Source organism: Theropithecus gelada, chromosome 4 (genome assembly GCF_003255815.1).
Source record: "Theropithecus gelada isolate Dixy chromosome 4, Tgel_1.0, whole genome shotgun sequence".
NCBI lineage: Eukaryota > Metazoa > Chordata > Mammalia > Primates > Cercopithecidae > Theropithecus > Theropithecus gelada.
The window spans coordinates 52,247,722-52,260,482 of NC_037671.1; the positions used below are offsets into that span (position 1 = coordinate 52,247,722).

The 12,761-nt window shown below is 34.1% G+C and overlaps 1 protein-coding gene across 1 annotated transcript; it reads right to left on the reverse strand.

Moving 5' to 3' along the window:
* Nucleotides 1-2,072: 2,072 nt before the first annotated feature.
* DEFB113 (defensin beta 113) lies at nucleotides 2,073-3,370 on the reverse strand. The gene is made up of 2 exons (XM_025381314.1): nucleotides 3,313-3,370; nucleotides 2,073-2,263 (listed from the first exon to the last, which is right to left on the reverse strand). The coding sequence occupies exons 1-2, from the start codon at nucleotides 3,368-3,370 to the stop codon at nucleotides 2,073-2,075; spliced, it is 249 nt and encodes an 82-aa protein (XP_025237099.1).
* Nucleotides 3,371-12,761: the final 9,391 nt, after the last annotated feature.

The following is a 12,761-nucleotide window of genomic DNA, read 5'->3' on the forward strand; positions in this document are numbered from 1 at the left end:
TAGGACTCCCTATATCTTGAAGAAGAAACCTTGCTATTTTTCCAGAGGCAGAAGTTTCTATACCAGAAATCTTAGCTCTCTCCACAAGATTTTAATTATTCAATTAGATTGTGATTTTATTTAAACAAAACTAAAAACCTCATGAGGGAAGAATTGTGGAGATTCTGTAATTTTTCTCGAATAAAGAAAGGCTCCTTGGATTTTTTGCAAGTCTAGTTAATTTGCAGAGCTCTTTATAAAGTGGATTTCGGCAATTTTGTGACAATCTTTTTCTTACTTTTATGGAGAAGCAGATTTTCTAAATTTTTTGCTCCATTTTTCCAGAAGTCCTACCCATAATTTATTGCTTATTGCTACTTAACAAAAATTTCTGTAGTTTGAAAGTTAAGCTGTGTTCTGGTTTATATTCCTGTGCAATAAACCACTCTAAAACTTGTTGGCTTAAAGTAGAAGAAAAACACAACATTTTATTATGCTCATGAATTGTGTGTGACAAAAAATAACATAGGATATAATGGGGTATGGGGCTACTTATTTTCTTTATGTCTGAAAACTCACCTGAGAAAACACAGCCTAGGAGTGATTTCATATTGGCTAACTCCTTCTTATCCTCCTTTGTGGGTTCCAGTTCTTCACATAGAATTATTTAAATCCTATTCGTTGGGATTTCAGACTTTACCACCTCAGTCTGTTGTCTTTCATTGGGTGATTTTATCTCATTGCTTTAGTTAATGGCTCGACAAATCTATATTGGAAGCACATTTTTGTTTCTTGAGCTTTACACACGAATATAGCAGAAAAGTATAAACTTAATATGTCATAAATGTTCCTTTCCAAGATTGCTCCTCTGACTATATTTTCTAATGAGTAATCACATTGTTAGGCCAATATTTCAAATAAGAAAACTGCAAGTTATCAGTTTCTCTTAAACCTAAAATTCACTGAAACTCTTTGATTTCTTCTAAGTCAGATCTCTGTCCTAAATTTTTATACCATCCAAACTGTTGTTACAGGTTTAAGTAAGAAATACATTCGGTGGATACTTTAATTTCTGAATGTCAAGTTTTACTGATGCTTTATAATTCATAAGAAAGTTTATGTTAAAGTCATTTTAATATTATAAAAGAAATTAATATGGAATGTGGAAACTTGGAAACCCATTGAATTCATTGAAGACAAGGACAAAAACAGAAGCATTAAGTACTGAAGTAGAAGATGAAAGAAGTTAAATAAAATTCTTAAGGACCAAGAGAGAAGACCCTTGGATTGGTAGCCTATGTTTAAGATTGATTATAATAGTCAGCTCTGGATGTTAGAATTAGAAGTGACTTTTCTGTTATCTTTGAACATTTCTGTATTGTTCTAAATTTTCAAATTATTTAAAAATTTTAAAAACTCTTAAGATGTTTTTAATTTGCTTTTATCCTGATCATGAAATTATAAGTATATATGTAAAACAATATAATATTATAAAGAGTAAATAAATCAGTCATGAACCCATCTCTCCAACATAACTACTCTTACGGTTTAGTGTTTTTCCTCCCGCTGTTTTTCCTTTTTGATGTATTTTTACATGGGTAAGGTGTTAACATATTTCATTTTACTCCCTTTTCAGTTTGGTTAGCTCATTATTAAAATTATTTTTATCAATTTTCTGTTATTATGTGATTAGCATCTATATAACTCTGTGTCCAAGAAACAAACACATTTATATGGAAACTATGAGAAGGTACATAAACCATAATTTATGTTTAGTATCTCAAACATCATATGGAAATAAATGTTTCTGTACCAGGCAAATAAATAGGTCAGAGATGAAGAGAAAAAGGATCAAAAGTCCTCTGTCACGTGGGTGGAGATAAACTTCTGCCAATTTAGTGAAGAAGATGCTACCACTCTTTTTTTCTTTATTTCTCTTGTACTAAGTCAACACTGAACTCTCCAGACATGATATAATTGCGTAATCTAGAATGCCAGAGATCAATCACTTAAATATAGATTGATAGCAAAAATTAATTTGTATTAATAATATTATTATGATGTAGTGTTATACAGTATTTTATAATTGTAATTTATTTTCGGTAGAGTTTAGTAGTGATTTTGTTAATGATTGGCTTTTGGTAGTCCCGTACCACACAGCAGGGCTTAACATCACAGTAATAATGTACATATTCCCAGGTGTTACATTCCGACTTGCAGGCACCACGAACAAGTTGACATTCTCTTTTTCTCTCTGCAACTTCTCTTGTTTTTTTCTGTGGAACTAAGAAAAAGTAGCTATGAACATAAGTCCAGATTTAATATCCTTAGATTTAATATCCTTAGATAATATCCTTAGAATAAAGTAAACTCTTTAAAATGTAGAGTTAAACCATTTTGTTCCTGAAATCATGCCCAAGCAACTCTATTAAATTTTTCCCTCTATCAGCTGGTATAATATACTTATTTATGCAACAGTATTGCTTTTGTCACCACCTTTTAAATTATCATTTTGTAACTAGAACATTTTTATTTTTATTTATTTATTTATTTTTATTTTTATTGTTTTTTGAGACGGAGTCTTTGCTCTGTCGCCCAGACTGGAGTGCAGTGGCACGAACTCGGCTCACTACAAGCTCCGCCTCCTGGGTTTACGCCATTCTCCTGCCTCAGCCTCCCGAGTAGCTGGGACTACAGGCGCCCGCCACCTCGCCCGGCTAGTTTTTGTACTTTTAGTAGAGACGGGGTTTCACCGTGTTAGCCAGAATGGTCTCGATCTGCTGACCTCGTGATCCGCCCGTCTCGGCCTCCCAAAGTGCTGGGATTACAGGCGTGAGCCACTGCGCCTGGCTAGAACATTTTTAAATATCTAATTTTTGTATGCTTCCTCAAGAGTAAAGAGAAAAAGACATGGAAGAAATAGTCTACATGTTTTGTTTTCTAAATAATCATCCACCTCTAACCCCTTTTCTCTCTACCCCTACCAATCATTAGGTTGGCTGTAAAAAGCTTAATTTTGACAGTAGCTACAATATCACTTGGTAAAATTGATTTTGAAACAGAAGGCAGTAGGAAGTATCTAAAAAATTATAGTGTCGTCACACAAAATAACAAAATAAATAAATTTAATTCTACATCTCAGGGAAATTTTTTTTTATTATTTTCTCAACTACCAGTTCTATTCATTTCTTCCTCCATGAAAAAATAAATTGCCTTATAAGGAGGTCATATGAAATCTCCTAAGAATAATGTATTTGTTTCTATTATTTTCAGAGTAAAGTATTTATAAGAACATTTTGCCCTTTGTATCTTTTCTATAGTAACAAATATTACCTGATGGACCAGAAGACACAGTGAAGACAAAGGTCAGAAAAATACAAAGCATCTTCATTGTTGATGCAGTTACACTTGAGAGAAGTTGGGACAGAGCTCAAAATGTCTCTGAGTTGAGCTAGTCTTTGGTAAAAGAAAGGTGGGCTCTTGTTTTTATAGCCTTCTTGGCATGATTACAATTCTGATTAATGCTGCCTTTCCTGATTGAGTGCATATTCATGTAAGTATTGTGAAATAGCAAACAAGTGTAGTAGAGAGTTTAGTGCTGTTACAACCTGGGTGAGCCAAACATGAATTCATTTCATTTTTGTAACAAGGGGGTTAAAGTATTCTTGGTCAGTAAATAATTAAAAGCACATAATCAATATCATTTACATTTTCAACTACATGCTTTTTTTGAGTATTTATTATGTACCAGGGGCTGTTAGTACTTTATATGGATTAATTCTCATGACAAATTCTATAACATTGGAACATCTTAATTTCCAATTGAGAAAACTGTGACGCAGATTATCTAATGGCTCACAAATTATATATGTAGTCATTGGTGGAACAGAGATTGATTATCAGGTTATATGATGACAGAGCTCTTTCTCTCAGCCTCCACCCTCCTCATTCTCTCAACTGTGTGACGGGTTTCCATCATGTGTATTCTCTGTACACATGGCCTGAACCATATACTGTTTCTGGGACTCAATTTTTCGACAAATAGAAAATAAATATTTCTGTATCACTGTTTTAATACTGTTATATTAGCAATTATCATAGTTGCACTATAAAAGTAATCAGTATCATTATTTACATGCCATGTAATGATGACTCAGTCATGAGATTACCTTATTAATAGTAGACAGCAGTGTGTTAAGAATCTAAAGAACACTAGATTTAGATAGGGAAAACCAATCTGGGGGTCTGGTTCTCAGTTTACCATCTGTATATTTGGAATAAATATTCATCTATCTAAGCCTTAAGATTCTCTTCTTCATGGCCAGATTGGTAGGACCAATCATATTCCGAGTTTTCATAGCAAGGATAAGTAGAAAACATGTAAAAAAATAATTAATAAGTAACTGATAGATGAATTTAAACAATTTGGTCCACTTTCATAAATCTAGAGCTGGGTTTTTAAATTCAAAAAGATGTATCCTTACAACTTAATGACATTATATTATCATTAGATGAGATCATAATTTATATTTATATTTATACTTAATTTATATTCTAACTCCCTCTGTCATTGAGGGAAACAAACTAGAAATATATTCTGTAATCTGAGTTTAAAAAGCAGCAGTCCGGTCCTCTTGTCTTTTGTGTACTTCATTCCTCACTCAAAAGGTACCTATGTATTTATAGGCAGACCACGAAAAATCTATTTTCTCAATATTTTCTCCCTATAAAATGCTAAAAAGAACATTTTGAACTGTTGGAGATTTAATAAGACTAATTGAATATAAGCAGAGAAAGATAGCAATGGCAAATTTTAAAAAGCAGGCAGTATCATAGTGACAGCGTGCATAAGAAAATGACCTTGGACAATAGGGCCCATTTTTGCTTGAGTGCTACCATATCCAATTTATCTGTATAAAATAAGCCACTTCCATCGAGCTGGCCCATCAGCTAAACTCATACATTGCATATTTTCCCCTATCTGTTTAAATGTGAAGGTGTGTCAAATTATGTCTGAATCACACTGAACAAAGGTAAGGGTCTCACTTCTCCCAGGAAGATACATAAGGAGAATCAAACAAGATGCACAGAAAGCAAGTTAATTGAGTTGTTTATTGATTATAATGGGCATCTTATGGTATAATTGGGAAGAAATCCAGATTCTAGATTTCTATTTACAAAATCATTTTTATTTGTTTCTTTTTGTTTTTTAGGGAGAAAGAGACAAAAACAGAGAAAATTGGGTGAGAATGAGATTGAGGTTATGGGCAAAAATAAAGAAAGTTGGGTGAGAATGAGATCAGTGTTGTGATTAAGGGAGAAAAGAGGAGGTACAGAGAAAATTTTTAAGAATAGAGAATCGACCTGAAGTGTGTGAACTAAATAGTAAGGTGGATGGCCCCCATATTTCTACTTAATTGAATCAGAATTTAGGAGTTTGAGATTTTTTTAAAGTTTTATATTTCTTCTTACGATGTTAATCATAGGCAGTAATTGTATAGTTTAGAACTACAGATAAGGATTTTTGGAGAGGTAAGTTCTTTGTAAAAGAGAGGGTGGTTAGGTTTTACGGATGTTCGGCTGAAAAACGCCTATGAGGGGAACTTTTCCAGGCCAAGAGGTGGATGTTGGGAATACAAGCAAAGGGTACGATGCTGAGAAGAGAGATTGATCAGAAGAATGTACCAAATGCAATGCTATTCTCTTACAAGAGTTGCCAATCAAAATTTTGATACTTTCTTTAAGTCTTCTGCATAAAGTATTGGTTTGTCAGTCAGTCACTGGGTCTCAGCTTTCACATTTTAGGAATAACAGCCTAAAACAACATGTGGTCTCTTTGCAGAGTAAAACCATAATGCCGTTCCCATTCTTTGCTCTTCACTACCAGTCACTGCATTATTCCAACTCCTCCCCACCCCCAAACACAAAACACAGTATATTTCAATGAACAGAGGGCCACAAAACTTTAAAACTAAAGTAAAATAATGTGTTACGTGACTAACTCTATATAACAGTGATATTGATTGGCAATTTGATAAGTTTTCAAATCTGAAAGAATCATACAACATTTATTATACAGATGAAGCTAATAAGAATTACTAAGAAAACACAAGATGGCATAGGCAGATGCCAGAGGCTGGATCGTCTGCCACAACTTTTACTTCCTTCCACTCCAAAAGCTCTTATGTAAGCTCCAGTGCAGAGGGTTCATATATTCAGAATCCCTGAGTCTGAAAGACTAAGCTTCTGTCATGCCTGATTCTGCTGCTAACAACTATTAAATGCTTGTTGCCTGCAGGTACTAGTTTATATAATTTACGTATGCTAATATGTTTAAACTCATGGGAGTCCTAAGACATAAGTATAATGTTTAGCCCCATTTTCACATACAAAGAAACTGACACAAAGAGATTAAGTTATTTATCCAAAGTCAATCAGCTTACTGGTAAGTGGTGAAACTGGAATTAAACACATTACATTTTCAGAGCCCACATGCTTAACCATTATTACTACATACCTGAATCACTTGGGATAGTTGTCATAGAGTTCCAAGGAAACTTATATAATAATGGAAATATGTGGATTCCAAGACAAAAGGAATATTGTAATTTATTTGTCCTCTCCATTCATTTTTAATTTTCAATTATTATGAATACATAACATTTGTACATATTTATGGTGTACATGTGCTGCCTTTATACAAACATACCATGTGTGATGATCAAATCAGGGTAACTGGGGTATCCATCACCTCAACCATTGATCTTTTTTTGTGTGTCAGTAACATTCCAATTCTACTCTTTTCATTGTTTTTAAATATATGATAAATTTTGTTAACTATAGTAAGTCTATTGTGCTACCAAACACTAGTTGTTATTCCTTCTGTGTAACTGCATTTTTGTACTTATTAGTCATTCCCTTTATTCCCTACCTCTTTACTGTCCTTTCCAGCATCCGGTCTAACTTTTCCTAAGTTCTCACATATGAGTGAGGATGTGCAATGTTTTTATTTCCGTGGCTTATTCCACTTAACATAATGTCCTCTAGTTCCATCCTTGTTGATGCAAATAACAAAATTTTATTCTTTTTTCATGGCCGAGTGGTATTCTATTGCCTCACCTTTTATTTTTACAGCTGAGGGACACTACTGAAAGCAGAAAGTTTGAAGAGAAACCACTGGTGGGAGTTACTGTTTTTACGACAATTTAGAACAACCTTGGAGAACAGTAGCCCCTCACCTTCCCTTTTATCCCAATAAGTGTTTTCTAATCTGGATTGAGTCTTCCCTGACACTCCAAGTAATGGAAAGAACTATTGCATGTTCTGTATTCTCACTTAGGACAAGTAAAAACAATTTCTCATGTGGAACTCTAGCCTGACTGGTTGTTCTTTCTCTATATTAAGCCATAAATGGTCATTGAAGGCAATAACATAAACCTTGAATTTCACCAGCTTTAACAATAACCACTGTAATGTATGATCTGGTGAAAAAAAAATCGTTCAGTGAGCTTATGTGTTTCATCCTGATTTTGATGAATAAATTTTACAGCTTATCAAATGCATTTTTTGTATTATGTTATTAAACCTGAATCATTTTTTAAAAGAAGTCACACATGACAGCTTTGATCATGAGTGATTTTCCCACAGTCATACAACACAGTTATTGCAGAATCAAATTTGGCTGCCTTATCAATAATAATAACAATAAAAGCTTAGTACAGTGGATATGTTTCAGTTATGTCATTTCAGTAATTATCTATTCCAATGTGAAAGAAGATGTCTGTCTCCCATGATTCCAAAAATATCCTGAAGCTCAGGGCTTTAAATTTGCAGTGTTAGTGAAGGGTGGGTGGTAAGAAAGAGGAAGGAAGGGTAAAGACATGAAGTTTTAAGTGTACAGATTAATATAAGGTGAGAAAGATAATATAAAAGAAAACTATAGCAAAGTAGGCAAAGCCTGTTGTAGTTTTAGTTATTTATACAGTGATTTCAAAAATACTTATTTGAAATTGTCTTCAGTAACCACTGCTTAGTAGAAATTTAAACAATGCTGTCTAATAAAAATGTACTTCATATGTTATTACTTATTACCTCTTCTTAATGTCTGCATTTGTTAGGCTATCACTGAAGTTGGTAATTTAGGAAAGATGGCATTCTGTAACTGTTACAACATGATTATATTTTGGTATCATGTACTCAGTAAATAATATCAAACTAAGGAAATTAATGTCATTGTAGATTTAAATTTAAATTTTAAAAATAGAATGTTGATTATTCTGGTGCACATTATTATAATAACAATTGCTATTTGCCTCCTCTTCCTACTTCTTAGCTTTATAGATCATAGATTCACAATAGTAATTAGATATTTATTTAACATGTTTTACATATGATCTACTTTTGTGTGTCAATTCAAATTTTACCCAGATGAAGACTAATTTGCTCATAGAATCCGTGTTATTTAAATCTCACTCAACTGCAATCTTTCCTTTCCTTCAGAGGGGATAAACCTGCACCTGTACCTCTGAACTTAAAACAAAAGTTTTTTTAACAAAGAAAGTGACATTTTAGAGAAAATGGATTTCATAAAATTTAATTCAGTTTCTAATCCTAACGAATCAGAGACTAATTCATAAGGAGCTGTTATCTATTCTTTTCTCTTTTTGGGGGTGTATAGAAGTTAATGAGGGGGAACTTATGCTCAGCTGTCCAAAATATTAAAAAGTAATTGTAACTTACTACTTTAAATATGTTTTGTATAAGGGAGAATGATAAGATAAATATCCTAAAAGAGCATATAAACTGTAGCCACAGGACATAACCACCTTTTCTCTTTTTGTATTTTTTATTTAGCATAAGGCTTGGTTCTTGCTAGATTCCCAATAGGGAATAATGAATATTTAATTAGCATTAACTAAATATTGGTTATTGCTTTAACATTCTACAACTATTATCTTAGACATAATAGCAACCTTATGATTCAGGTACTAGTTTTACTGTCATCATTTTGCAGTGGTGTGATTGAAACTTAGAGGCGGCCGGGCACATTGGCTCAAGACTGTAATCCCAACATTTTTGGAGGCTGAGAGAGGTTGCGGTGTGCCCAGATCATGCCACTGTACTCCATCCTGGGTGACAGAGGGAGACTCCGTCTCAAAAAAGAAAGAAAGAAACCTAGAGGCATTCATTTAATTACTTGGTCAAAGTCACTGTACTAGTAATGACCATTGCTGACATTAGACTCCAAAGCAGTCTGATTCTTGAATCCATGTTCTTATCAAACACACTATAATCAGTGAATTTGTGCATGAATACATTTCTGGAGGGCAATAATGAAGCTTCTCTAATGTCTTTATAGACCTGTTTATAGCAAAGCTTACAGCTATTTAAACTTTGGTAAATGGTAGATGACTGATGGAAACTAAAAATAAAAGATGAATTCATGCTGGAAATAGCAGAGAGATTAATTAAATCAGTGGTTCTCTGAACTTGACAATTTTTAAAATCACTTGGAATGATTAAAAAAATACACACCCTGAGCAACACCCCTGAATGGTATCATTATATTATTTGGGAGGGGTGGTCTAGAAAACTACATTTTAAAATATATGCCACCACGTCCATCATTCTGATATTTACCCAAGTCTAACAGCACAGATTTAGTCACACTCTATTTTTGTTGGGCATAAATTCATCTACATCATTTCTTCCACTTAAGTCTCTTCACTTCCCTTCTAATTAAGTGATGCCTGGAATGCAGACTGTGGCATTTTCTTCATCCCACCAAGCTCCAGAGAACGTGAATATGCATGTGATTGTGGACAGACCACCTGAGTACGTAAAAAAAGTAAAAGTGTCCTTTTTACTCCTCTCTGGCTGTGTGCATTGGGCAAGGTACATACCCTTTCTAAGCATTAGCTTTCTTGGGGGTACTGGGAATAAAATTAGTCAGCTAGAAGAGATGAAGAGTAAATTTTGTAAGGTAAGTAGTTGGTACCTAAACTAATGCTTCTTCCCTTTAAATTCTTACCCTCTACATTTGACTGTACTAATAGCTCCAGGAGCCTTAAGCCAGAGTTCTATCAGAAACTTTCTTCCTTTGATATTTTCTTATGCTTTGTGAGTCAGAAAACTACTTATGAAAGAAATTACGCATGTGTGTGTATACAATAGTGTATACTATATTTACAGTTGGAAAAAAAGCAAAAAAAAAAAAAGAGTAGGAATAAAACAACTAAAATAGTTAAAAATATCTGAAAATGTTTGTCTATATTGTCTACAGTCCTTACAGAAATATGTCCCTTGCTGATGCCACATGTGAAGCATAATTTTTCTTCACTTCTCCATAATATGAGGACCTTACATTGTTAAAAATGACCACAAGCCATATGACATCTGAGAAAACAGCATCTAATATGAGCTCCTATAAGTAAGAATTTACTTTTAAGAGCTAAAACTAAAGAACAAAGCCTTCGATTGCATGCATGCTTGCATCACTTTGAAAGTGGTCCACAGACTCTCATAAATGAAGGAACAAGATTTATAAAGTATTTCCAGGGACCCTTTAATACAATTCTCTACTTATGAGCATCTACACCCTTGATAAGTCACCTTCATCTGGTACCTTTTGATTAAATGAACTGTTTAGACTATAGAATGAGCCTTTTCTTTGACATTAGAAAGGTTCAGGTTTGAATTTCAGGCATGTTTTTATCACCCAAGTGATCTTTTTAAAGTCCCATTTCTCGTCTATAAAATGGTGATTGTAACATCAAACTTACTGAATTGTATTGCATATTAAATAAGATTATGCATGAACCTGATAAAAAAGCAGTCATTGATAATTAAAAAAAAATACTAAGTTCTTACTCTATGTAGGCACAACTTGACACTCTAGAATACAGCAGTAAGCGAGAAAGACACGGTCATAGCCGTTGTAGGGTTTACCACAAGTGACATGAGTCACACAATAATCAAGTAAATTAGTTATTTCAGATATTAATTACTCTGCACAAAATTCAACAGTGTGTTAGGAACGAGAGTGATTATCAAGAAAGGCATTACCATAAGTGATCAAAGATAATTTCTACCATCCTAAGAAGAAGGTGTCCAGCAAAGAGTGTCTCCATGCAGAGAGATCAAGCTAAATGTTTCTGAAAGCATAATGTGTGTGAAGAAGAAAAATCAGGCCAGTGAGATAATGTTTAGTGAGCAAAGGGGCAAGGGGTAGGGGTGAGGTCAGGGAATGAATCCCACAGGGCATTTCACTCCATGACGAAGTGATGGATTTTATAAGTTTGGTGGATGCCATTTGAGTGTTACAAATTCTGGAACCATCAGGAGGGGAGTAGAAGTAGAGTCAGGCAGGGAGGTGATTTTGAAGACTCCTGCAGGGTTCTATGAGGGAAAAGATGGTAGCTCGGATAGGTTGTTTATCTGAGCTGATTATCCATTTCTCCCTTTGCTCTTAACTGTCCCCATGGGTTTGCTAAGTTCTCCTCACTGTGAAGCTGTCCAAACTTTTGTCTCTCACATCTGACCACAATTGAGAAGTGCCTGTTTCAATGTTCTGACCTATTATCTGATCATTAATCATTGATACGTATCTGGTGTTTCCTCCCATTTTCCAGTCGGCCTTGAGTTGAACTCTCTGTGCCTTCTAATGGAACAATTCTATAATAGGATATGCTGAGCTATGTGGGAGTTTAAAGCTACGGGTTTTTCTTTTATCTCACAATAAATGTGCACTTTAAGGTACATTTGCATCCCCCAACTATGTTACCGTCTTATACAGAGGAAGAAACAGAAACTCTGGTGGCGAATATTTCTGGTTAGCTGAGAGATGAGTAAATACTAAACAGAAAAATGATGAGAATAAACACTTGAGGAAAAAGACAGAGAGGAGAGAGAAGAAAAGAGAGGAAAAGATAAGGAGGAAAGAAGAGAGAAAGATTGATTAGTGAAAGGATGCAATTTTGATGTCACTAAAATAGTGTTTCCTGAACTGTGGTGTGCACATAAATCACCTGGGTTCTTGTTAAAATGCAGATTCCAGTTCAATAAGCCTTGGGCAGGGCAAGGATAACCTTTTTTTATTTTTTTATTTTTTATTTTTTTTTAACAAGCAACCTTGTAGTAGAAATGCTCCTGGTCTGTGAAGCACACTTTATGTAGTGAGTATGTAGTGAGGCCCTAGAGCACATCATTTAAGCAGGTACTTACACTATCACAGTTGTGCTATTGGTCTTCTCACCAGTACGTATACAGAGAAGAAACCCCCAGAATGTGGTGACTAGAACATGTTAGAAGTGCATTGTTGCACTTTCATTCATCTTCAATGTATGTTTTTGTTATGGTGGAAGTTGGGATGAAAGCAGAAATATAAGCATGCATTTTGGTTATGCAGTTTTTTAAAAAGTGAAATTCTGCAGTTAGTTTCACTTTCAATCAGTGAAGTGAGTAGCAGTTCAGAGAAAAAAAAAATCAATTAGGGAAGGATGCAGCTCTCTTAGGCTATTCCCTCCCATAAGATACAAATTAAAATGTTTAACAAGAATATGTGTTAGAAAAGAGTTACAGCCAGTATAAATAAAACTGAATGATTTAAATTTAGGTTCAGATTTCAGTTTAGAGTTAAAAATATAAAAAATAAAGAATTACTATTTTACCCATAAACTTAAGGCTACCAGTCACCCCTTACGACCCCTTTCAACCTTGATGTTCTCAGTCACAAGTTTGGTAATGTTCTGCTGAATTAATCATTAACTTTTTGTCAGTACTAT

What these genes read in the sequence shown, in the direction of transcription:
- DEFB113 (XM_025381314.1), bottom strand. Translation starts at nt 3,370, where the DNA reads ATGAAGATGCTTTGTATTTTTCTGACCTTTGTCTTCACTGTGTCTTCT. An exon ending in TGTGTCTTCTGGTCCATCAG is followed by an intron (nt 2,264 to 3,312) that starts GTAATATTTGTT and finishes ACTTTTTCTTAG; the next exon opens with TTCCACAGAAAAAAACAAGA.